Raw genomic sequence first — 26,967 nt, forward strand, 5'->3', positions numbered from 1 at the left:
TTTTAAAAAAGATGCACTGTATAGAGTGTGTACTACAAATTAGGTCTGCAGCTAATCGACAGAAAGACGAGCAATGAGACGTAAACTTGTTTGGACAGTTTCTTTTATTCCCATTAGAATTCCTCATTCCTGAATGAAATTACGTGATTTTGAAGTTTGTTGTGTTTTGTTTTAAATAACAATTTTATTCAGTTCGTATCATAATACAGCATTAACAAATGTTTAAATTCGCTCTCTATAACATCAACGCTAATAAAAGAGAGAACTGATTTTTGTATTAACGCCAACATTTTAATATTTCAAAGTAAAAATATTTTGAATATCCCTCGGATTACACCCAGTATGTTTTTAAATTTTCATCGCCGCTACCACTGCTTTCACGATATTTGTAAGACTAAACCAAAACAGTTCTGCGCACTCACCTGCTGTCCCCTTACGTGATGAAACCTACTCTAGCACTAGACTCCAAATAACCCTCAAGGGTTAGGTTGCAGTTTAAATAACTCAGCCTGTGCTATTGCTATTAAATTAACAATTACTTCTATTTTTTTTGTTTGTAAAACTGAATTTGCAATGCAATGATCGTTGCATTTTAAGTTTACCTAATCTACAGTATGGACGGTGGTACATACACGTTAATTTGAAGAAAAACGTGACCCTTTCCTATACCGTGTAGTGAGTCACCGTGAAAGCTGATCACTCCGACGAATAATTCATCAAATGCATCACTACAGTGATGGTTTAGCTGTGTACTCGCATCGATCCGGTCCTTGGTCATCACTTAACACATTTAAAATTCACAAAAATTTTGACCACATTTTCCTTATGAACACTAATTTGTTCAATCGTCTATAGTGGAACAGACATTAGCACTTCTCGGTGCTGCAGGATTTTATTTATATTTCTATACTTATTTCAATATTAATATAGGGTACAAAAATTAAAATTTTAAGAAAAAATACAGAAAAGTATATTCTCTTCTTCTTATTAGATAGTAAAACATCTAGCAACAGAACTTGCTCCAATATAGTACAATTAAGAAATGTCATTTCATAGTCTGCGTCGCATACAAAATCATGGTACATCTAAGTCTCCTAAACTTTCGTCCAACTTCTACTAAAATAAAACTCTACAAATAAGCTAACCGTCAATTTAAAAACCACATGAGCAACGTGTAATAAATCGGTCACAAAAAAATACGAAAGTCTATTTTTTTGCAGTCGTATCAGTGATGTGATCTGGTTTAAGACCTGCTGCAAAACGTTCCCACATTTTTGAATAAAGTAATTCCAAACCCTGTGCATACTGTTTGCAGTCAAATAGTGGAGATGTAGTTCTAGCTGCCCAGACCTTATGTCGCATTCCTTTTAAACTGAAACAAACAATTTTTAATTACTATTTTTCATTTGTTACAAGCATGTCTTTCAAAGACAAAGTAACAAATTATCTCACAATCAAAATAATTTTGGACAATTTTGGTAGCATTAGACTTCATCATATTAATTAATTAATTAGATTGGGAAGATCGTACACGGGCCTGTTGCACAATACTCACAAGTCTAATAATATTAGTCTTGTTAATTGTAATTTGTGTATTTTTATTGCACAAACTACAATTCACAAGACTAATATTATTAGACTTGTAAGTATTGTGCAACAGGTGCTCATTGTACAGTTTGCACTGGCTCATGGAAATCTTCAGCTACTGTATGACATTGCTTCCTGTTGTACCATCAAATATTATAAAAATTGTTTTGTTTTATTTTTTGGTTACTTACGATACGTCACATTAAAATTTCATTATCATTACGCTAGTAGCGTTTGCTACAATTATACAGTTTTAGGTTGACTAAATGTCGGTCACACCAAATGATATTAGCTGAAAGAAAATTTAGAAAAACCAAGACAAGCAATGTGACCCTTAGTTTTTGTTTTTTCTTTAGGATTATTATTATTTTGCATTCACAGTTTAAACTGATTGAATTGAACCGTAAACTAACTTAATTCCAAAAGTTTGTGCAACATGCGTTCTTGTTTCCTCGTAACGAAACATGTTTTTCTAGTTGTTCTCGAGCTTAATTTTTTTTTATTAGAATTTTATTGAACCTAATTGTGTCACTCTCTATACTGTACTGCAACTTAAACTGCAGCTAAAAATAACGAAGTATTCTTATTCTTAAAAACCTCGTAATGTGAATAGAATAAAAGCAAAATACACAAAAAAACCGAAAACGCGTTTTATTTTTATTTTTTGTTTTGTTTTTGCATGGAACACATATATTTTTATATGCTCTGCTTCATTTACTTTATAACCTTAATTTATTTTTGAAGTTGCAATAGAACACTGCCAAGTTATTTAAATTTTCTAGACTTTTTATTAGCAATGCAACTGTTCAAGTGTTCCATTTAGACAACTACGTTGTACGCCATGCCTCAAAAACCGAAGACTCTATAATTGAAAATAATTTTAGTCTATGCTACTCAAAGAACTGTACAACTTGAAGTTTTTATTTTATTTCTAATAATTAATGAGTATTAAGAAGCGGGCGTTTAATGACTCAGCCTATTTATGAATCGGAAATCAATTAAACTAAAATACTTACTATTCCTTGTCTGTTCCTAATTTAATAGCTATTTCTTGATATTCCTGCCTAGTACGAGCTATAAGTTCTGGACACCCCAGTGTAGCTAACTGACTTGCGGCAACACGTGAAGCCAAGGTTTCTCCTGGTAACGTTACAACAGGAGTGCCTGTCCACAGAACATCCATGCTGGTTGTGTGACCATTACACAGAGGAGTATCAAGACATACATCAGCCAACTGTCCTCGTCTGACGTGTTCTTCTTTCGCAGCAACGTTGCTAAATAATATTTTACCTGGAGGAAGCCCTAGTTGTTGAGCTGTAGCCTGTAGATTAGGTTCTCCCACTGCCGGAAATCGTAATAACCAGAGAACAGAATTCGGTACAGCTTTTAATATGTTCACCCACATATGTAATGTCATTGGATCAATTTTATATAACTGATTAAAATTGCAATACACAACAGCATCATCGGGAAGGCCATACTGTTGTCTCGTTGTAATCACGATATTTTGAGGTACTTCTTCGCCTGTCGCTGCTTTATTGTTAGTTTGTGTAGTGGCAAGGCCGTTCTGAACCACCACACCATTCAACGAAGTTTGTACTTGTCCTGAGGCTATCATATTTTCTATTGGGGTTGTAGTTGGGAGTTCAGCCACTTTTAAACTTATTTCAACTAGTTTAGCTGCTTTTACTACTTCTTTAATTTCCTTGACATCTGTACTTTCTACTAACGGAGATAAATCGGTTGCATTAATAATTGCAACATTATCAGGCAAATTTGAATTTATACTACTATTTTTGTCGCTAACAATTAGTCTTTCTTTAAGGTGGGGAAACATCTGTTTATGATCACCAACAAAATATGTATAAGGCATATATGCTAACTTTTCACTATATTGACTAGCCAATTCAACAGGAGATGTAACTACATCTGTTACTAAATAATCCATAAAACTTGCACCGCTGGTTCCTGGATAACCTAGCCACATTACTTGAATTGGCGCTGGTTTTAATGCGAAAATTTCATTTCTCGCCCCTTTGGTATATCCATTCATATTGACTAAGATATGTATTCCGTCAGAATATATTCTATCAGCCGCTTTTCCATTGCAGGGAATTTGTGAAAGATCAATAAAATGCTCTGCTTCACGTGAAATTTTTCCTCTAAAAGTTGTACCATCGTCTTGACTTAATGCATAACAAAATACTTCAACACGATTTCGTTCGTGAAGGCCTGGCACTGACTGCATTAAGTGTGAGGTGGGATGATTTCCAAAGTCGCTACTAACATAACCAATTTTTAAACGCCCTTTCAATTCCATATTAAATTTATAAGGATGTTTATGTAAAACATGAATTTTCTCCAAGCACAAATTAGCATGTCGAGCCGCTATTGCTTTCCGAAATTCATGAGACAGTGGGTAAAGCATAGAATGATGTGGATGAACCGATGGAAGTCGGTTCTTCTCTAATTGATCAGCAACAATATTAACCAATTTCTTCATTCGTGTATCGTAATCAGTCCAATCGCAAACAATTTGTAAACAGTGAGCTAAATTACAATAAGCATCTGGAAAATCGGGTTTCAGTTTTAGAGCTGTTCTATAAGATTGTATAGCTTCAGGAATATTTCCAGAATCTTTATGAATGCTAGCTAAATTGCTATGAGCATCAGCAAATGCTGGATTAATCTGAATAGCCCTCGTATAGCACTGTAAAGCTCCTGATACATCTTGCATTTCCTTTAACGTATTGCCCATGTTGGAGTAAGCATCAGCAAAGGTTGGCTGTATGCGAATTGCTTCCTTATAATGCATAAGTGCTTCATTTAATTTACCCTGTTGTTGCAATACTGAAGCAAGATTACTATGTGCCGCGGCAAATTCTGGAAATACTTCTAAAGCTTTAAGATAAAGACGAGTAGCCTCTTCAATGTAGCCCTGTTCCCTTTTGATATTCGCCAAATTATTAAGGGAGTCAGCATGCGATGGACACAAACGTAAAGCGGTATTGTAACACTCTTCGGCTTCGGCCACTTGTCCCTTTTCTTTAAGAGCATTTGCCAAATTGCAATATGCATCTGGAAAATTTGGTTGTAATTCAATGGCTCTTCTGTATGTATCAATTGCAAGATCAATAAGACCCTGTTCGTAGTAGACGCAAGCCAAATTTCCATGGACAACTGCATTGTTGGGTGATAAATTTAATGCTCGTAGATACGCCGCTACCGCTCTGCAATAAAAAAAAAATCATCAACGACATGCACTAAATATAGCGACAACAGTACTCCACACATTTTATCATCATTTTAACAAAACTAATTTGTGATTAAACGCTAGAATCATAATTTATAGTTTTTAGCTAAACATTTTACCTCACGTATTCTTAACACAAACTGCCGTTTTCCAGTAAACCTTTGGCAAATCAATAGAAGAGAAGCAAAATTCGTCATTATTGTTATCTGATAAGACAAACTATGCAAACAATAATAACGAATAATATATAGTTTATTAACAATTATGTATAAATTTGAAAGCATCTACAATTTATTTTTAATGGAAATAAAAAAAATACTTGGAATACGATACCCCTATTGTACGATATATTATATCAATTATGTAATAACAAAAATACGAGAGGTAAATATTCAGAATACTTTTGGGGTTCTTTCTGTCCAGAGAGCACGCTGCAGTTTTAGCACGAATTACAGTTTAGTACCTTCGTGTTCTGGTACTGGAAACACTAACCGAAACCATAAACTACAGTGAAAGTGCTTTATAAGTTGGAATTTACAAGCAATAAATTATAAAAATAAGAAAACTTTTAGAAACTTGAAAGTTTGAAACCACTTTTTATTCGAATTCACTATAATTTTTAAAAGAAAATCGCATTTTTACTATGAAAACAACTTAAAAGTCTTCAAATAAGATGTATAAAAAGGGGAAAATATTTTTTTTCTTTTTCAAATTTGGAATATGAAATCGTTTATAGACCTTAGGATTTTTATATGTACAAGCGGTGCTTGAATTTTATAGTCTACCCCGCATAAAACGTGAACAGTATTCACGAGGGGAATTTATTCTTCAAAATATACACATTGTCAGCTCTTTATTTTCTTCTTAAAAAACATTTTACCCATGTCTATAAAAACCTCATTAGTTACCTGCAAATTTACTTCTATTTTTATAAATATATATACGTGAAGAGAAGTGCTTTATTGTAGTTTTAAATACACTATCGACCTTTCCTTGTTCTAGTCTCGATCTACCTTTTACGTTTTGTCGAATATCCATCCTTAACAAAGATTGTGTATGAGAAAAAGAAAAAATTAGTCAAAGGTTATTTATTATTATTTTTTCCCCCTCGCCTCTGAAGTACAGACTTCAGAGGCGAGGGAAATTCTGAAGCATACAACTTTTTCGAAAAATTATAAAATTTGATTTTGGGAATTTTATTTTATTTTTTTGAAGATCACTAAAATAAAAATATGTGTGGAATATTAAAGTAAATGTTAACAAACATGTTATGTGTATGTTTTAATTGAGTTTTTCCATTACAAAATTTTGTGAAAACGTGATCAATTTGGATAGGCGCAGTGTAATACTGATTATAACAGTATTGTACTCCCAAATTTTCGAGAAAATGGGGCGATAAATTTCAAATAAATTTTGTCCTTCTGTAATTTAAGTTACCCAGTATAAGCAATTCTAAAAAATTGGTCGAAGTTTATTTCGACTTCCCTCGCCCCTGAAGTTCAGTTCAACAAATCCCGCTTCTTTGAAAAATTATAAAATTTGGTTTTGCAATAACCTCTAGAACGTAAAAACTAGTGGCGTAAGTAACACCACCTCTCGCAGCCCTGCGCCGTCGGTGCGGAAATTGCAAGGATCCGCACGATACACAAAACATATTTAAACCAAACAACCATCGACAAAAATGTACTCATAGTAGTGTTTTTCTGTAAAAGGTATACACCTGCAGTAGCGTTAGAGAACTCAGTGGTGAGCACCTATAATTTTCTTAGTTAGTTGTCGTGTATAATATTATTTTTTTAAGTTTCGGACGCTTTTTTAATGATAAGTGTGTTAAGTACCCACATTTTTCAATAAATAACTTGAAGTTCTCACTGTAAGCCAGCTTTATTGAAAAATAGCACATTTTTGACATTACGCTGGAAAGTTTGTCATTTACCGTCAACAACACGGGTTCTTCAGACGAAGATTGCAACACCAGTGATAATGAAAGTAAAAAAGAAAGTATACGTGCACAAATCTGTATATATCTTTTTCGCATATACTTAGATGATAATTACATTTTTTTATTTCCTTTTTTTAAAATTATTAAAATTATGAATGAAATTAAATTTGACGTTTTCGATTTTTTTTTTGGTTTGTATCCCACAGCTTTCCGTTTCAAAAATGTCTTAAATTTTTGGTACTTTTCAATATTAATACCCGCACGAACATTTAGTTCGTACTTGAGTATTCAATATACAGACTATAGTATTGATGATTTTAACGATTCTGCCTAAAAAGAGTACATATTGTACTTATAATCCACAAAATTTAAACAATGTGGTATCTTCTCCTAAAAACATAACTAATGTAGATATTAAAAAATTAACACTAAACATTAATTTATCAAATCAGATAGTATAATTAAAAGAATTTTATTTGACCAGTGATCCTAGATTGAATATCCAAAAAATACGCCACTGTCTATAATCTATTCCCGCAAAATTCCACACGGAGACCTCGTGACCACGCCCGTGTACCTTTTAGAGAAAAACACTCTAATTAGATGCTTAACTTCGAGTGTTTATGTTCATAGTTCGAAAGAATTCGATTATAATTACATTACATTTGTGTTAAAAGAAAATTACAATTGATTGACTTTGTCTCGTTACAGAGGAAAAGACTGATTAATTAATTAAGCAAAACGGTCCGAATACTATTTTGGGTGTATGATAATTATTATTTTATTATTATTAAATATAGGCGGTTCGACATTGCTTTAATTTTCGAGAAGATGGAGTGAACCGTTCTTGATATGATTTTAAAAAAATATCAACGTGGATGGCAATCGAACTTACTCGTGCAAACCTTGTTCGAACGTCGGGAATCTTAAATTACTTAGTAACACACGCGGCCACAAAGCGTTTGGTTTGCACATGCGCGAGATATCGGTTATATACAACAAGCACGGAATATTGCAGAAACATTTTGGTGAATAAAACTCAATGCGGATTCATTCGTAAACTACACGTAGGACGTTATTTCACAAAATTTTAAAAATGTTTACTAAAAATTTTGAGGGTATGGTATCACGTTGTTGGTGGGAATGATTAGACAAATTTGGGTAACATTTTACCATCTACATTCCTAATATGTACGACCATCGGTGCAAAAAAAAACTGGGACATAATTAACTCGATAATCTTGAAAATGTGTAAGTGGATGCTTATCAACAAAATATTATTTTATGACACGTGGTTGCGAGCTAACACTTTCATTTTGACTGAGTTTTTGAAGAACAATTTACGATACTAAAATTTTCAGTGTTCCAGTTTTTTATTTCCACCGATGGTACATACATAATAAACTATCCAGTAGTTTCGGAGATTATCTGTCTAATAAAAATCCGGACTGACGGCAGAGACAGACGAAAACGGGAGTTCTATTTTTTCGTACTCTAGAGGTCATAAAACGTCAAGAAAATATGAAAGTAGCCAGTCGCCCGATGGACTCGATTACAATACTTCCTTAGCTTACGCAAGGGAAGTAAAAATATGAATGCATTGGTAAACCACAAGTATAAACTCATAACATTTTGCACATTTATTCAGCAAAATTTTGTGACGTCATCAATTTTTTGTGAAGGGATAAACGGATAAATTTTTATTAAATAATAAATTTATTTGCCAAGCTTACGACATATTATTATTTACCTTAAAACATTTCTCAAGACAATATCTATTCAGACTTCACAAAATTCCTTAGTATATATTTATTTTAATTTTCAATTGAACTGACAAGCATGGAGAACAAATCCTTAATAAAATATCCAAAGGTATAATATTTTTTCAAGATTTATGTCGAACGGTATATTTTTCCCTAATACATTCTCATCTTCAGTGTGGTATCTTAGTTTGCGGCATTCGCCCTCGTTTAAAAGAGTATTTAACTACAACGAAGAGCTGTGAGAGGAATAGTCAATACTGGATATACAGATGACTGCCGGCAGTACTTCAGGGAACTACAAATTTTATTACCCTCATTATTCATTTATAAATGTTTGGAGTATATTGCTACTAATGTTACATCCTTCTCATTGCTAAATAAATCAAAGTTTTCAAGTAATACCAAAATGAAGATGGTTACAAACAATAAATTAAGGTTGACTAAAACCAGGAATGGAACACATTATTTAGCTAAAAGCATTATAATACATATTATTCACAGCTTAATTAGAAAACTTCCAATAAAAACTTTTTGTGAAAAATAGAGAATTAGTTAGTTAGTAAATTATTTATGTAATTTATCTATCATATTCCTAGCATATATGAAGGGTACACGGGAATAACGATCAAAGTCCATTTTTTTATCAAATTGAGATAAGACTACCATCTTGTAGGAAATGCTAAATACTACAATAGTATAAATTAAAATTATTCAAAAAACGATCGCAGTCAGCAGAAAGAAGGGCTTAACATATGGTATCCTTAGGAAGATAATACACATAATACACCTTTTCCAGAATTATATATTTATTTTTGTTTAAGTCAATTACTAAGTTTGTTTGTCCACTCTTTGTGTGTTATTATTAATTAATAAGTTTCACATTAAACAATAATACTAAATTGTTGTGTTGTTTTGAATCTATTGGGTTTCAAATTTTAAAATTCATTTTTCTCGATATTTATAAATTGTGACTTTGATCGTTAATCCCGTGTACCCTTCATATATATATAAAATGTGGCAACAATCGATCCCATGGTTTCGGAGATTATTTGTCTAACAAAAAACGATACAAACAGACGAACGACAGACAGACAGACGGAAACGGAAGACATATTTACAAACTGTCAAAGGAATCTTTTTTTATCTTTTTGATCACTCGGTGTTTTCTTTGCTAATTAAACGTAACCTGCCCATACAACGATAGTAATGTTAATAGGACATGACTAGTAGAAAGAAAATCCAAACGTTATCTGAAATAATGTGGCAAACTAACTTGTACATTAACACAGATTAATTTTACACTATAATATAAACGACACAAAATCGGTCAACAAAATTTGCGAAACGAATGAATTGTAGAACCATACGATAATACAAACAACGAAAAGCAATTGCACTTCAGTGTTGAATATCAAAGTGCAGGTTATGGAATAATTCCAAAAAAACAAAGCAATAAAATATGAGACAACCATCTTGTCTTGAGAATAACGGCAACGGTAAACAGAAAAATAAGGATGAAAACAATAAAAAGGAAAGCAATACTGAATTAGTTACTGACATTAAGGGAACATTTTTATTGGACCAGATTTGAATTCGTTATATGGAAAGCTTAGTTTTTACTGCTCTGCATCTGCTGCGATGGGTATATATATGCAAGCAAACCTGGCAAACTCAGAATATTATATCATTCGAAAGAAAAATATTAGGTGTTTTCAAATTGGGACAAGCCGAATTAAAGAGAAGGTGTACATGAGAGGTTTGTGATGCCTATGAGAAATAATTAATGAAGTATTGTCAGACAGTTCTAGATCAAAAAATGTTCAATATACATTTTGGAGTAACAGCGAGAAGATTGTAAAGCGGTTCGGATCATTCATCACGTCTTGACCTTTAAGAAAAAAATACAAACCATGAGCTGTAAAAAGTTTGGAATTCTAGCACTGTAAACTGATGCTAAAACCCTGTCAGTCCTAATGTAATTATTGACAAAGATTGACATTTTTAAGATCAAATATTCCAGACATTTCCACCTCCAAAACCAACAAAATAAATACAGAAGCAGATTATTTTGTACGTTTTAAATACAGTTTACTTAGCAAAATTTTGAGAAAACAATCAAATTTTTTATCTAGATGATCAGACAAATTTTGGTTAGCATTTTACCATCTACACAACATTTTTACCATAATACTCTTACAACGAATTTCAAACTCTTTCCAAAAAAATCGCTACCAGATTAGTCAGATAGAAAGAAGGGACATACTTTTTGATATCCTAGGAGATATGAAACGTCGAGAAAACATGAAATTAACCATTCACTAAATAGACCCTACTACAGCTAGTTTACTCTCGGGAAATAAAAACCAAAGTTATTCACTTATGGTAAAATCATTAAATAATCTCTACTTTCGTTAACCAAACACGAGTCATAGAATCTTCCACGTAAATTAATTAATACAGCTTCTAAAATATTTACTGCAAGGTAGCTTCTCAAAAAAGGTTAAAATACTAACGCATTGATCTTTCAGCTGCAAATGATAAGGAATGGTGTATATATATCGTTAAAATCATATTCTAAACATATCTAAAAATTTAACAGTAACGACTGCTGTTATGATTTACATTTTTTTTTTATAAATATTTTAAGAAATCCTTGGAAATTCTAGTGACCTTCGCTTTTTGGAATCGATCCAAATCTAATCATTAACTGTAAGGTCTTAATTAAGATTCGATGAGAATACATGCTCGGAAAATGTTAAAGACTGGCATAAAAAATATTCATGTCTAATTTCAGTAGCTTATTATAAACAAAATGTGAAACATGGCATACATCAGTGTTCTATTTTACTTTAAGATGAATTTTAACAAGTAAAGTATCAGAACAGCAACAGGTATTATTTTGTTATATAAATTTTGAAATTTTTATAAACATTTATTCAACATATATAACACCTTTTGATTTGTCCTGTAATCCATGCAAGACAACCACCATTTGATGATTCTGAACAAGTCTCCTGTGACGACTTAAATTCCGGAATATCGATGACGGTATACACGACCACGCACTGAAGCTCCATAGCACACACATTGCCGCGAATTCTACAACTATTTCATTCGCGACACGACCACAGTAAACACGTCGCATTTACCAGATTTTACCGCTTTGTAGTTTATTTCCAGTTAGGTTCCCGGCTGGTAGCAGACGGTCGAAACGATGTGCCTGCGATCTGTTTAATATAAAGAATCTTGGAAATCCTAATGACGAAAATACGTAAAACATCATTAACAGAAAGATCAACCAATTTCAAGTACGGGTGACATATGTACACACATTGTGAAATAGGTACCTTCCTTTATAAAAGAAAAACGGAGTATCAATGAGAAGCATTAGCTCAGATCGGAAAAACTACTTTGTTTTAGAAAATCACCGAATATTTATCCTACAAATTGTTTAAAAAAATATAAAAATAGGCATTTATATAGGCACTAAAACAGGAAAATGTAAGCAACAAACTGATACTACCGATTTTCAGTCCGGAAAACTCAAGGATCGGACCGGATGAGATCATGGTTGCTATGCAACTGCGAGACTGCGCCGTGAACGTGAAGTTCCAACCCTCCATGAATCACGTTAATGAATTATTCTTCCTCCTTAATGGCATGCATTAAGTGTGCTGTATAAATTTAAACCCCATTTCATAATAATAATCTTGTCATAGATGCTCGTGTAAAATTTGATGGCTTGTAGTGAACGTTGAAACGAATTACAACACAAATAAAAAAAATCCAAACAAAACTCCAATTAAATATTTGTGTGTCACGCATCCAGAGCAAATTTAATTACATGATCCAGATGCTGTGAAAACGCTTTGCAAAATTAATCATGACATTTTTTTAATTTTCTCTATAAAAGATCGGCAGTCAAATAAAATCTCGCCCTTTGTTTCTTTCCTTGGCCGAGTTTATAATGACAAATTTATGTACACTTCTGTTAATCATATGGCCATGAAAAACGGTCTGCAACAAACAAAACGTGACGCCGTTTTCTTAGTATGTACTGTATTAGAAATACACGCAAAATTGAAATGAAATCTCATTGATCACCCCAGTGAGCTATTTTTGATGCCAGCTCACAAAACGGTTAATTTAAGATGTGGTCACACATATGTACTGGCTTTGTTCACAATGAATATTCTGTGTAATGCAAAAAATGTTCTTATTAAAGATGTATGTGGATCCAATTACACGACGTGGAGGTTGTAGAAATTTAGGATAGGAATCAAAGTCTATCTCCACGTTACTTAAAATTCAATTTTCTATAATTAGGAGGTACATGTTACGAGAACTTCAGTCCTCATGTTCGGCCGTAATAATGATGTTATCTGCTGCTAACGATGTCGAAAGACCCCTGTACGAAGAAATAGGTCTCCCGTTTCTGTCTTTCTGTCTTTCTGTCTTTCTGTCTTTCTGTCTGTCTGTCTGTCCGTCTGCCGTCCTGGATTGTTATTAGACAGATAATCTTCGAAACTACTGGGGCGATTGTTATCAAATTTTGTATTTACATTAGGAATATCATGTAGAATGTAGATGGTAAAACGCTAACCAAAATTTATATAATCATTCCCACCGACGAGGGTAGAATAAGAACGGAGGGATAGTACGGTGGAAAAATGTGGCACCGACCGCTCGAAATCTAGACACGGTTACGACAGTGTTTGGAATACGCGCTCGGTTAAACCACGCCTGTACGTTCGAAAGTATCGCTAAACAGTGGCGAGGCAAAGTTACTCAAGTTATACATTCATTACTTACTTATGAATACCAAGTCTGTCTTTCACCGATTGTTTATTTCCATTCCACGGCTTACAAGTTTACAGCTCACCATGTTGAATTTATTAAAAAAAAAAAGTGGCATTTCGTCCGATGGACTCGATTACTATACTTCCTTAGCTTACGCTCGGAAAGTAAAAAACGGCACAAAGTACAAAGATACTCAGAACGTGGTGAAACAAAATAACTGAGATGTACGCCTATGGAGTAACGCTAAAACGATAGGGTTTTTTCGAGGTTTGCAGCCACCTCGCACATGCGCACAGTCGACAGACTGTGTGTAAGCCGTGTTTGCGGTGGTTGATTCTGGGCCAAAACCGTACCGTTGAAAGCATACGACATGCTCGTTTGTATTCTACCCTCCTCGATCCCCATTAATAATGTGATGACGTCACTTCAAAATTGTACATAGTAAATAGGTTTTAAATTGTAGTATCATAGTCCTACACGTGTAGTTTATGACTCCGGATTGAGTTTTTACCCGAAACGTCCAGATTTTTGGAAAAAAAATCAAAATTATAAAACAACATTTTGCAATTTAATTTTGAATTGGAAAACTGAATGCTTTGAAATCTTGCAAAGGTTTTAAAGTTATGATAAGCATGATAAATTTTTAATCAAAATATATTTACTTATCCCTTCCAAAAAATTGATGACGTCAGCCCAAAATTTTGCCGAATAAATCCTATCTAAAATGTACCTTAAAGTATGATAAATCTGTACTTGTGATTTATCATTCCAGTCATATTTTTTTTATTTCACATATACAGGCTGACTCAAAAAAATGAATGAGTGCATGAATATATTTTATTGATTTAGTCAGGAACTGCAACACCGAATGCTTTGAAATCTTGGAGATGTTTTAAAGTTATCATAACCATGGTAAATTTTTGATCAAAATGTATTTGCTTATCCCTCCTAAACAATTGATGACGTCACCTCAAAATTTTGCTGAATAAATCCTATCTTAAATGTGCAAAATATGATCAGTCTATACTTGTGATTTGTCACTACATTAATATTTTTTAGATTTGCTTATACAGGGTCACTCAAAAAAATTAATGTATAAGCCAATATACTTTATTACATAAATCAAGAATTGCAAAACTACTACATTACTTTGTAATGTTGCAGACATTATCAACGACCCTCTAATGTCAGCTTATGAGAAAAGTTGCCCGCTAAAGAAGGAAAACCTGGGCAAAAATATACCATGGTGGAACCAACGACTCAGCTTACTTCAATCGGAGCTAAGAAAACTGAAGACTGGGAACAGCACCGGAAAGAGTTTAAGAAAGAATTAAGAAAGAGGAAACGGGAAACGTGGAGATCCTTCTGCAGCGACACAACGTCGACTGCTTTGGCCGCAATGCTGAAGAGAGTTCTCTCGAAGGACTACACATGTCAACCAGGTTTCCTAATGAAAGAAGATGGCACCTTTACAGTCACCTTAGAAGAGTGCGGAGAACTTTTGCTGCAGACCATGTTTCCAAGCAGCACAAGGACTACCTCCCATTCCAAAAGGAATGTAACCGGTACTAAACCTTCCCCGAAAGACTGGGCGCTGGCGGCAAAGGTAGTCAGGGAAGCAAGACGAGTGGGTAGTGGGCAGCTTTTCCCCATATAAATCTCCGGGAGTGGACGGTATCTATCCCGCCCTCCTGCAGACGGGAATGAGCAGACTCCGCCCTATCTTGTTGCCAATGCTTCGGGTGTATCTGGCTTTCAGCTACATTTCGAATGCATGGCGAAAAGTAAAGGCTATCTTTATACCTAAGCCAGGACGACAAGATTACACCTTGGCCAAATCCTATAGACCAATTAGCTTAACATCATTCTTGCTGAAAACGCTAGAAAGACTAAGCGAAAGAGATTCGGGAGACTGCTTTCAGCAAGCACCTTTACATCCAAACCAACATGCCTACATCCAAGGAAGATCCACGGATACGGCCTTACACACAGTTGTAAACCGTATAGAGTGGGCAATGGAGAACAAACTCTCCGCCTTAGGAATGTTCTTGGATATTGAAGGAACGTTCGATAAAACGACCTTCAAAAGCAAAGGACTAGCCCTACAAGAGCACGACGTGAACCCCACCCTGAGTAGATGGGTGACCGGTATGTTGAAGAATAGTACTGATGAATGTAGGTGGCACTGAGATCGAGGCTGTTGTAGACAGGGGATGTCCCCCGGGAAGAGTTGTCTCTCCTGTACTGTGGGATACTGTCGTTCACAGCCTGATACGACGCCTCAATGATCTTGGCTACCACACAATTGGATATGCAGATGATCTAGTCATTTTGCTAACAGGAAAAAACGCAGATATATGTATTATACGAAATAATGCAAGTTGCAGCAACAATAGTCGGGGAATGGTGCAGTAGGCATACCCTTTCCGTTAATGGAGAGAAGAAGAAATTAATGCTGTTCACTAGGAAAAGGAAAATTGGCACACTACAGATGCCAAAAATATTTAACACAACGCTTCAACTTTCGGACGAAGTCAAATACCTGGGTGTTGTATAGGACTGGCGACTGAATTGGAAGATGCATATAGATGATAAAGTGGAAAAAACACGCTTGGCTCTTTGGCAATGAGGCAGGGTGGTGGGAAGGTCTTGGGGTTTAAACCCCAAGATCGCCCTCTGGATCTACACGGCAATAGTCAGACCGATGCTGTGCTACGGAGCTTTAGTATGGTGGCCCAGAGCCAGACAAAAAACAACAGCCCTGCAACTTGAACACGTTCAGAGAATGGCGTGTCTCAGTGTTACAGGAGCAATCAGAACCACTCCCACAGCGGCTCCGGAGACACTTCTTTGCTTAGCACCTTTAACCTTTATATAGAGGAAACGGCAATGAGGACGTCTCTAAGACTTCACTCTCTGGGAGTATGAAACAAGCAAGGCCGCATAACGAAGCACACTTGTATCTTGACGGAGGCGTTCAACAGAATCCCTTGTTAAGGATGGGTTGTGACAAAATTTTGTAAAGTAAAAATTCAACTCTAAAATACTGGACATGTTTCATTGTACTTCAGGAGTAAGGGCAGTTCTGTCGAAACAACTTCCGACTAATTTTTTTAATTACCTAATAAACCACCAGTATAGACTTATAATATTTGGCACCTTTTAGACAGGATTTATTCGACAATTTTAAGATGACGTCATCGATTTTTTGGGTGTGATTAATTTTAGTTAACGGTTGACCATACTTTAAAACGTATGCAACATTTCAGATCATTCGGTTTTCAAATTCACAGATAAATTGTAAAATGTTATATAATTGTGATTTATTTCCAGAAGTCTGGACGTCTATAGTAAAAAATTGATCGAAAGTTGTGTCGACAGAACTTCCCTCGCTTCTGAAGTACAATGAAGCAAATACAGCATTTTCGAGTCGAGTTTTTAGTTTACACAATTTTGTTATGACGTCATCAACTTGGATTGGTGCAGTGTAATACTAAAAATAACAGTGTTGTATTCCCAAAATTTTCCGGGAAAACGGAGTCTATACAATAAATTCACGCATTCGTTAATTTTTTTTATTCACCCTGCAAATCTAAAAAATATGAATGCCATGATAAATTACAAGTATAGTCCGATCATATTTTGCACATTTTCGAAGAGATTTATTCGGCAAAATTTTGAGATGACGTAATCATTTTTTTGCGCTGCCATAGTTGTAATTGACATTTTACGTTGACACGTGGCGTGTCGCAATGGCAATGAAAAAGGATCTAGTGCTGCAAAATACAAACGAGGAATTTAAGCTTTGAAAAAATAAATTGATTATCACAAAGCAATTACTACTAATTGATAATCATGTATCTAAAGTTATTATAACAAAAAGTGGCTCGAAATTTTAAAAAAGCGCAATTTAAGTTGTAATCTTAAATAGGGGAATTTGTTGATCAAAATTTGGATCTGTAGTAATTTGACAGTTGACACTATTCGATGGTTTGGTTTATGTTGTTGACAACTATTAGGTTATTACTATTTGTTAGTAGTTCTTGTTAATTAAAAAAACCGTTTAAACTTGACGTTATTCGCAACCTCACGCTGAATCATAATCACAAGATTCTCTCTGATCTGGAGCCGTAAATAAAAATGTTTCCACTGGTAAGTATTTCAGACTTCTTGGGCTTGTGTCATTCTGCCGCTTTAAAAACGCTGTTAATTTATAAAATTTCGAATGATTTATGTTATGTTTGATGCCAAGAGTACTTTTTAGAACTGAATATATTGTCCACAATGTGGAGACTTTCATAATTTCCGACTTAATTTGGAAATAAACCAAGAGCGTCGTTTCAGAAAATTCGCGTATTTTATTTTCTTCGCACCACTTGATGAATTTTTGATATTCTGCTTCATATGGACCTGCGGATTTTGCAGGCAACAAATTTGCAGTTGCTTTATCTGCAATTTTCTGAATACGTGCACGATTTTCCATTTCAACTTTGAAATTCAAAAGCTAGCCCGGACAAATTGACAGATTGGTATTTGACGTATTTGGTAATAAATTCAATACCAACATAATTTCGGTTCAGTAATATTTATTCTTTTAGCGATTGAAAAATGTTATTTTTTCAAAAAGGCAGCGCAAAAAATATTGTATGATACTCGTGTGAAAACTCCATTGCATTACTCACTTACATACAGCGCTCGACTGCGTCTCGCGCCGTATTCCCGTTCGTAATGCAATGGACCGTTTTCAACACTTGTAACATAAATAACTATTTTGGGGCTGATAAACAAATACATTTTGATTAAAAAGTCACCATGCTTACAATAACTTCAAAATGTCTGCAAGATTTCAAAGTATTCAGTTTTGCAATTCTTGGTTTAATCAATAAAATAAATTGACTCAGTCATTAATTTTTTGTGACACCCCGTATAAGCAAAACTAAAAAATATGAATGCAGTGATAAATAGATTTCTGTCGGGCCTGGCAAGGCCAAACTCGGTACGGCTCGTACGGGATGGAAATTCAGTGCAGTTACGGACCTCACTTCGTTTATTTTAGAATAGAATAACGGTGCTTCGTTGTACTTTGCTGTTAATTCCCGTTCTCATTTACTTAGCTGTTTTACGAATTAAATTTTCGTTCATTGTATTTATAGAATAAGTGAACATTAAATGCACTAATTATCACCCGTTACTGATTCGCAGCGATTTACGCGTCTCCACCTATAATCGTGACGTAGCCCGACAGAAATCCGCTGTCTAGTGATAAATCACAGGTATTGACTCATCATCACTGTCCTGACACTTAGCTACCAAATGCAATCCCCCATGTATTGTGTGGCACTCTCCGCGCGCAGTAGTGTCGACCACTCGATGCGGTCAGCTACATCGAGTGCAGTGGCGGGACCCATGATACAAGTAAATATGGTATGGACATCCCATGAACCAAAACTCGTCTTCTTCTGCGCAACGTTATCTGACGTCATGTGGAATGAATGACCTTCCACTTCTGTGTTGACATCTGATGTCAAATATCAATTTTAAGGGTTATGAGGCAGTTATGAGTTTTTGTGGTTATGAGGGTTATTGTTTATTGTTACCAAACTGATGCGTAAAAACAAATTGGTGGTTTGCTAGCGACCTAGCGTTGTTAAAAAAATAGCGGGGATGATAGCAAATAATAAGAAAATATCTGTGTCCTTGTTATGCTCCGTCTTTTCTACAGCAGGTATTTTTTGCTTCCAGTATGGCGATCCTGTTACTGTCATTTGGCCGTCAATTGCCTTGGTGGTAACACGTCTTCCACGACTGTTTGCTGGTTACCGGTGACACTTTCTCGTTGAATAGGGCTGGAGTTACTTTGGGACTGGAATAGTGTTCTTTCCGGTCCGTTAACTCAATAATTCTAGTACAGTCTGTCGTAACCTCAAATCGTAAACACATCAACCTTTCGTTGACAGATAGCGAAAATTACTAGCCTCGCGCTATCTTTGTTTAACACATAGGTTAGGTTCCTCTCTGTCGAATTCCGACCACAGGCAGTTTGCCGTACCATGGCCGACTAGTATAAAGATTATGGCCTGTCCAAAGGAATGCCAAAGGTACCATACGTGCTGCCATCTATTAATAATTCAAAATCGACAAAAGAATTATTAACACCTTTTGAAAGGCACAAAGGCATTCATACCCAAACAAACCACCATTACACGTTTTGAAGTCCCATAATGTCAAGTCAAATTAAAATTTTGCTAAATTATTAAGTGTAATTATTAATAGATGGCAACACGTATCGTACCTCTTTAAAGTCACTAGATCTACTATTACTTTTAGAAAGTACGGCAAACTGCCTGTGGTCGGAATTCGACAGAGAGGAACCTAACCTATGTGTTAAACAAAGATAGCGCGAGGCTAGTAATTTTCGCTATCTGTCAACGAAAGTTTGATGTGTTTACGATTTGAGGTTACGACAGACTGTACTAGAATTATTGAGTTAACGGACCGGAAAGAACATTATTCCAGTCACAAAGTAACTCCAGCCCTATTCAACGAGAAAGTGTCACCGGTAACCAGCAAACAGTCGTGGAAGACGTGTTACCACCAAGGCAATTGACGGCCAAATGACAGTAACAGGATCGCCATACTGGAAGCAAAAAATACCTGCTGTCGAAAAGACGGAGCATAACAAGGACACAGATATATTTCTATTTCATAAAAGTTACTAATTGCCACACATTTCAAGATCGAGTCACATTATACCTCTTGGACAGGCCATAATCTTTATACTAGTCGGCCATGGCCGTACTTTCTAAAAGTAATAGTAGATCTAGTGACTTTAGTTGGGCTCGGTAAATATTTCAATTTCCCGCCTGAATACAGCCAGGTGACGTCAGCAAACCTGCGTATGTCCATACCATATTTACTTGTATCATGGGCGGGACCTGATACTCGCGTGTTTGCAAACTGATGTAACACATAAATATAAAAATAAATAAATAATAAAAAATAATTGAGTAATTACTTATTAGGGATGTGCCGACTAGTGGCCGACCGGTCGGATAAGCCGACTATTCGGCCGTTTTTCATCGTCGGCTGCAGTCGGCGACTGGTCGGCTAAACAGCCGATCGGTCGGCTTTTTTTATTAAAATTAAAATAGTATATAAAACAATTTACCCCGGTTTACAGAACCTCAATTAAATATTTAATTGCGATTTAATGTTTAACCCCGCGTTAAAGCACCATGTGGCCGACTCTTCGCCAATCAGACGTCGCTAATGGCCTTGCTAAATGCGCGATCAACTTAATCTCAGTTAAAAAATTGTATAAACTGGCCCTAAATTGTGTTATTCTTTATTTTTGTAGTGAGTTACTAAAAAAAAATTAAATGTTAAAATTATCCAAACAAATTTAACAAATTTTTTGGAAAACAAAGGAACTTTAGTTATTACTTTTATTAAAATAAAACAAATTTTTAAGGTAGTCAGAGAAATAGAAAAAAACAAACTGTCTGTCGCATTTATAAACCGGTTTTAGCAAAGCCGAACAGTCGGCCGACTAGTCGGTTTTTACTGGCCGAACAATCGGCTAGTCGGTTAGTCGGCCAGACCTACAGTCGGTACATCTCTAGTAATTATACACAAAATAAGGTTATGCGCCAACTTCTGAAGAATTCTTGTTATTTTGAGAGTTTTTAGCTGTATTAAAATGTTGTATCACCACATACTGTTCTAAATGATCTTCTCTAAAATAATTTCTTTTTGCCGTTAATACAGCTTTAAACATGGAAAACGATCTTTGCAGATCGCAACTTGTTACCGATGCATTAGAGAAAATGTTAATCAAATCCGAGTAAACACTGAGGGCTTCATACAAGTAATAAACAGCGACCATCGGGGTATCGGGTAGCAGCTCTCGACCGTCCGACACGTTTACGCCAAGGCATCCTCTCTCTCGCGCGCGCCACTGTTACGTACTTGGTAGATAGTTGTCAGGACTTTACTCATCATACTTTACCATGCTTATGATAACTTTAAAACATCTCCATGATTTCAAAGCATTCGGTTTTGAAGTTCCTGATTAAATCAGCAACATAAATTCACGCATTCATTAATTTTTTTGAGTCACCTGTATATGCAGATCCAAACAATATGAATGGAATGCTAAATCACAAGTACAGACATATTTTGTACATTTTAGATAGGATTTATCAGGCACGCTTTAGAGCTGACGTCATCAATTTTTCGGAGGGGATAAGTAAATATATGTATTTTGATTAAAAATTTATCATTGTTATAAGAACTGTAAACCATCTGCAAGATCTCAAAGCTTGCGGTTTTGCAGATTCAAAATTAAATTGCAAAATGTTTTATAATTTTGAATTTTTTTCCAAAAATCTGGACGTTTCGGGTAAAAATTCAATACGGAGTCGTAAACTACATGTGTAGGACTATGTTATTTTACACAATTGAAAACCCATTTACTATGTGCAATTTTGAAATGACGTCATCACATCATTGGTGGGGATGATTAAGCAAATTTTGGTTAGCGTTTTACCATCTACATGATATTCCTAATATACTTAAGTACAACATTTGACAACAATCGGCCCAGTACTTTCGGAGATTATCTGTCTAATAACATGTATATAAAATTTGACGAGAATTGTCCCAGTATTTTCGAAGATTATCTGTCTAATAAAAGTCGACACAGACAGAAAAAAATTGGTCGACGGTTATTTCGACAGAACTTCCCCTGCTCCTAGAGCACAGTCAAACAAATACAGCTTCGAAAACGAAATTTAACTTTTATTTTTATGATGATGATCCCTGTGAACTAAATTTAATATATGTGTAGATTGTTAAAGTACAGGTAAAGAAACATTGTATGTAAATATTTCTTGTGAATTTTTCCAATAGTATCAATAACAGTACTGTATCCTCAAATTTTCTAGAAAATGGGATGCTCAACCAAACATGTCGCCTCATTCATTAATTTTTGAGTCGACGCCAAATATGTCAAAAGTTAAAAGTTTGGTTATGAATAAATAAAGCCTGTTTTAGAGACTATATCAGCCGAATGACAGTACTGCCCGAAATTTTTTGGAAACAACTGTATGATCCTTTCCGTACGGCATCGAGAGCGGTCCGTCATAAACAGAGGATCAAAAGCAGCGCCGTTGGTTTTAAAATGGGCTCATAGGGAGGAAAAATGTCTTACTATTTGTTTAATTATGGTATAAAAACAAAAATAAATATTTCTAGCAACATAAAAACTAAAGTAAATTTTACAGTTACGCTTTCCAGCACGCCATTGAAACAATCAGTTTCTTGGAGGGATTGGAAGAGCCATTTATGACTGAGGTTGAAAGCGCGTACCAGTGACTTTATATAAATACATTTTGTGAATTGTGGATTTTTACATCCTGACATAAGCTCAGGAAGTATAGTAATCGAATCCATCAGACGAATGGCCACTTTTATATTTTCTCGACGTTTCATGATCCCTACAGTACGAAGAATAGTCTCCCGTTTCCGTCAGTGTGTCTGGTATCTGTATCGATTTTTATCAGATACATAATCTTCGAAACTGCTGGACCAATTGTTGGCAAATTTGTTATGTATATTAGAAATATCATGTAGATGGTGAAACGCTAACCAAAATTTTACTGATCATCCCAACCGACAATTTGATGACCTTATTTCAAAAAATTCTATGTTTATTTGATTTAACTGTTATACAACAATATATGTACTCCCATACGTGTGGTGTACGAATCCGCTTTTAGCTTTTTCCTAACCGCTCAAATTTTCACATAAAAAAAATTGCACAGTATAAAAACAGTTTACCATTAACGTAATGGATCCCCATCGTGGTCTAGCGGATAACAGCTTGCAACGCAGACCGTGATGCTAAACTTTGCATTTAGGTTTTTTTCTCTCGTTTTCTCTCGCTTTGTGTACTATCTATGTTTATGACGTCATAGATTTTTTTTTATTGATCCAATTAAGAAGAAAAAGTGTGGTTTCTCAAAAAGGTGAGAATATGCCCGTCCTTTATTTAATAAAAATTATAATAATAATATTCAGAACATTCTGTTCGACTGTGGCTGAATCAATAATTTTAGTCCCCTGTTTTGAGGCGACAAATTCATTCAAATCGAAACAAATTTCTGCATGACATTCTTCCGATGTATAAACAAGCAATTTCAAGTGCTTGTTTATACATCGGAAAAAAACCTTGCGCCTCCACGGTGCAGGGGCTATGAGGGTGTTATTTATGGCGCCGGTTTTTACTTTATGGAGGTTATCACAAAAAAAAACATAACAAAATCTAATTTTATAATTTGTCGAAGAAGCAAGGGAGTTCTGTCGAAATAAACTTCGACCAATTGTTTTCATTGTATTCAATTTATGTATTAAAAATAATTATTATTTTTCCTATTATTACTGATGTTCTCTCCCTTTTATTGTACAGTTTATATTTTCTGTAGAACTTATATAATTATATATATTGTAAAATCACGTCATCTTTGAAAATACTAATAAATAATAAACTATGAGTGGGACTACAATAAATGTTAAGTGTTCTTCGTTTACAATTTGGCAGTGTTGTAATCGATCAACAAAAAGTCTCAATGAATTATGTCTGATTTTACAATATTAGGTGTTTTTGTGAATTTTCTTCTATTTTTTGTATCAGTAGAAATAAACATGTTGATAATTTCTAAAAGTAGTTTTTTTATTCTGCTTCAAAAAATGTAAAAAAATCTGAGTGTTCCATTAAAAAAAAAAAAAAATGGCGGCTGTGTCTGTCAAAAAAAAAAGGAAATATGTTTTAATCAAGTCGCCATGTTAATTATATCCAAAGCAAATTTCAGAAAAAAAAAACTTTTCACATAACAAAGTTATTCGACCGTTCCAGGACTTTATACTAACCCTGTATTTCGACAACACACAACGAAGTTAAACAAACTGGACTTTTGGTCAACCTTAAATATCCAGGTTTAGGTACATCTCCTGATGAAATAGTGCATGACAAATTGACTAAAACTTATGGGCTCCTTGAAATAAAGTGTCTCTATGTTGTGAAGAATTTCCATCCTCATGAAGTTGAGTTACTTTCATCACGTCAACAACGTGATTCTTGAGTTTATCTTCTTAAGAATAACCTAAATTTAAAACGATATAAACATACTACTATTACCAGATCCAAATGCAAACGGCCATTTATAACAAAAGTGGTATGATTTTGTGAAATACGCTATATGTACAGTAGTGGAAATCTAAAGTCGACATTTTGACGACTTTTTCACCAATTTTGGAAACCCAGGTTTTTATTACCTAGGTTACCTTTTTACAGTCTCCACAGTGATTCTGAATAACATTCAGCCTTTAGATTATTTTTGTGTTCTGGTTATCTTTAGATTTTTTTGGTAAATCCGAATCAGTCAGTAATTTTGAAACATTTAAGGCTGTTATGGCACTGTTACATCCGTGGTATGTTCAAGGTTTTATCGGTTTCAGTTCAATCTGGCCATTTGCTTTAAAAATGTTGTACTGATCGCGTTTGCATAAGATGTTTCCCATCTTAAATTCATTCATTGTGTGAACAATTTAGAAAAATTGGTCGAAAGTTGCTTCGACAGAACTTTCCTCGCTCCTGAAGTACAATGAAACATATCCAGCATTTTCGCAAAATTATAAAATTTGATTTTGCGGATTTTATATTTTTTGAGAACCCCTATAAGTTGAAATAAACATCTGTAAATATGTAATGCTGAAGCAAAAAGAACAATGCTACGCGTATGTTTCAAAAGAGTTTTTACTTTAGAAAATTTTATGATGACCTCAATCATCATCTTTGTAAGAACACGTATTTCAACCTAGGTTGGTGCAGTAATACTAACAATAACGTATTATATCTCCCCCCACTGCCTCTGCCAATCCATTTATTTGCAAGCGTCGCATCATGACAGCCCCTAACGACTTTGTGACAGTAAGGTGGTCCTCCGCCCTCCACAGTTCTTGTCGCAGGTTGAGAAGAACATTTTCTAATAACCCCAGCAAATCATTTCCCAAAAAATTGTCGATACCTGTGCCTTCAAAAAAACTATGGGCCACTTTCGTAATCTCTAATAATACCAGCCCACACGTTTACGGAATAAACATTTTTTAAATGAGCTGTTCTGATCCAACGTAGGTTATTTTGGGAGTAATAGTGATAGTTGTGCCGATTAACAACCCCGTTATTGCCAAATTGTTGGAAACTAATTAATGAAATAAAATAATTAAATGAATCTTGCTTCATCGCTAGACAAAACCTTGAATAAAAAATTGTTGTTCAACAGTAGCTGATTTTGCAAAATTACAATATTGAATTCTTCTGGGACAATCTTCTTCTTTCAGATCTTAAACTAATGTCACTTGTGCTATAAATCTTTGACTGACATGCGGATCATTGCCTACGGCTTCAATTACGCGAATTTTATTTTCTACACCAGTAGCGGTGCAACCTCTATTTCTTGTTTCTAATTTTGTCTCAAAGTTTTCTTTAAACATCTGAAGATTTGGTCGGGTGGATGTGACCTAGCAGGACATCCTTCTGCTTACGTGGAGATTTGTTGCTGCAACAGCATTTCTTCCGCATTCTCCAAAAATTAGGTCATATCAGCCTTTCATCGTTAGTGCATCTAACCCACTCTTATTGCAAAGACTAGAAACTTCTCCGAACTCAAAATTGGCAATAGAATTATTGCAAAAATCAAAATTAACTACTAGGCAACTATGTTTGTACATTTTATAAAAATAAATTTATAAAAAGAGTTGCATATGAGATATGTAATTTGTGTTATACTGAAAGTTGGTCAGGGTCGGTTATTATAATATTCACCCTGTATATGAATTTGTCTCTGTGTTAAACATTAAAAAGATCAGATATATCAATATGAACATCCTTCATCAAGAGGTTAAACGGCATCGATTTTATATGGATTTTTTTTATCAACAGACCTGAATGGTTCTGATAATAGCCATTAGTATGCAAAAAATTAAAAATGTAAGATTGAAACATGGTGCCTGATTCCCTGATTATTATAAATGTTTAAAAATCATTGGTACTCGTATTGATAGACAAATAATCTTAGGTTTTCAGGGTCAATTTTCTGGAATCCTTTTGAGAAATTGAATGTTTTCTTTATTCGCTTATTCCAACTCAGTTTCACTAAACATCACAAACTCCATTTTATCAACATTTATCTTCATATATCTTTTGTAACAATCACATCGATAGTAAACATTCATTAATCAAAATTAACAAACTTCGATTAAATTACGCTTGGTCGTTAAAACAAATTGTTATGTAGTTAATTAGTTTCTTCTGGTAATACATCAGGTCGTCTTTTATTTTCTATCTTAACCCGTAAGCGCGCGCGTCTCCTTTGGTCGCGTATAAGCACTCGCGATGGGTCAAAGCGCTTTCACGGACGTTTCAGTTGTGTCTATTAAAACTAAACTCAATAAAATACTTTTAATGCCTTTGAATATGAAGTATAAATCTATATATATAAAAATGGATGTTGGTATATATATCTGTGATCGATAGACTCCGAAATCGTTTGGCCGATCACCAT

At 34.7% G+C, this 26,967-nt stretch overlaps 1 protein-coding gene across 2 annotated transcripts in view; it reads right to left on the minus strand.

The window, feature by feature from the left end:
* Positions 1-946: 946 nt before the first annotated feature.
* Positions 947-26,967, minus strand: part of Sxc (super sex combs) — a 42,520-nt gene continuing 16,499 nt past the window's right edge. Inside the window, exons 1-3 of one of the 2 annotated variants that reach the window (XM_064075182.1) lie at positions 11,498-12,055; positions 2,604-4,817; positions 947-1,372 (exon numbers count right to left, since the gene is read on the minus strand). In XM_064075182.1, the coding sequence (XP_063931252.1) occupies positions 1,207-1,372; positions 2,604-4,817; positions 11,498-11,622 (2,505 nt within the window). In that variant the 5' untranslated portion in view covers positions 11,623-12,055 and the 3' untranslated portion in view covers positions 947-1,206. Of the gene's footprint in view, positions 1,373-2,603; positions 4,818-11,497; positions 12,056-26,967 lie in introns of those variants that run through there. The other variant, XM_064075181.1, reaches the window with a different exon arrangement.

This window comes from Zophobas morio, unplaced genomic scaffold, assembly GCF_036711695.1.
Source record: "Zophobas morio isolate AGI-343-1 ecotype UQ-CSIRO unplaced genomic scaffold, CSIRO_AGI_Zmor_V1 ptg000058l, whole genome shotgun sequence".
Lineage (NCBI taxonomy): Eukaryota > Metazoa > Arthropoda > Insecta > Coleoptera > Tenebrionidae > Zophobas > Zophobas morio.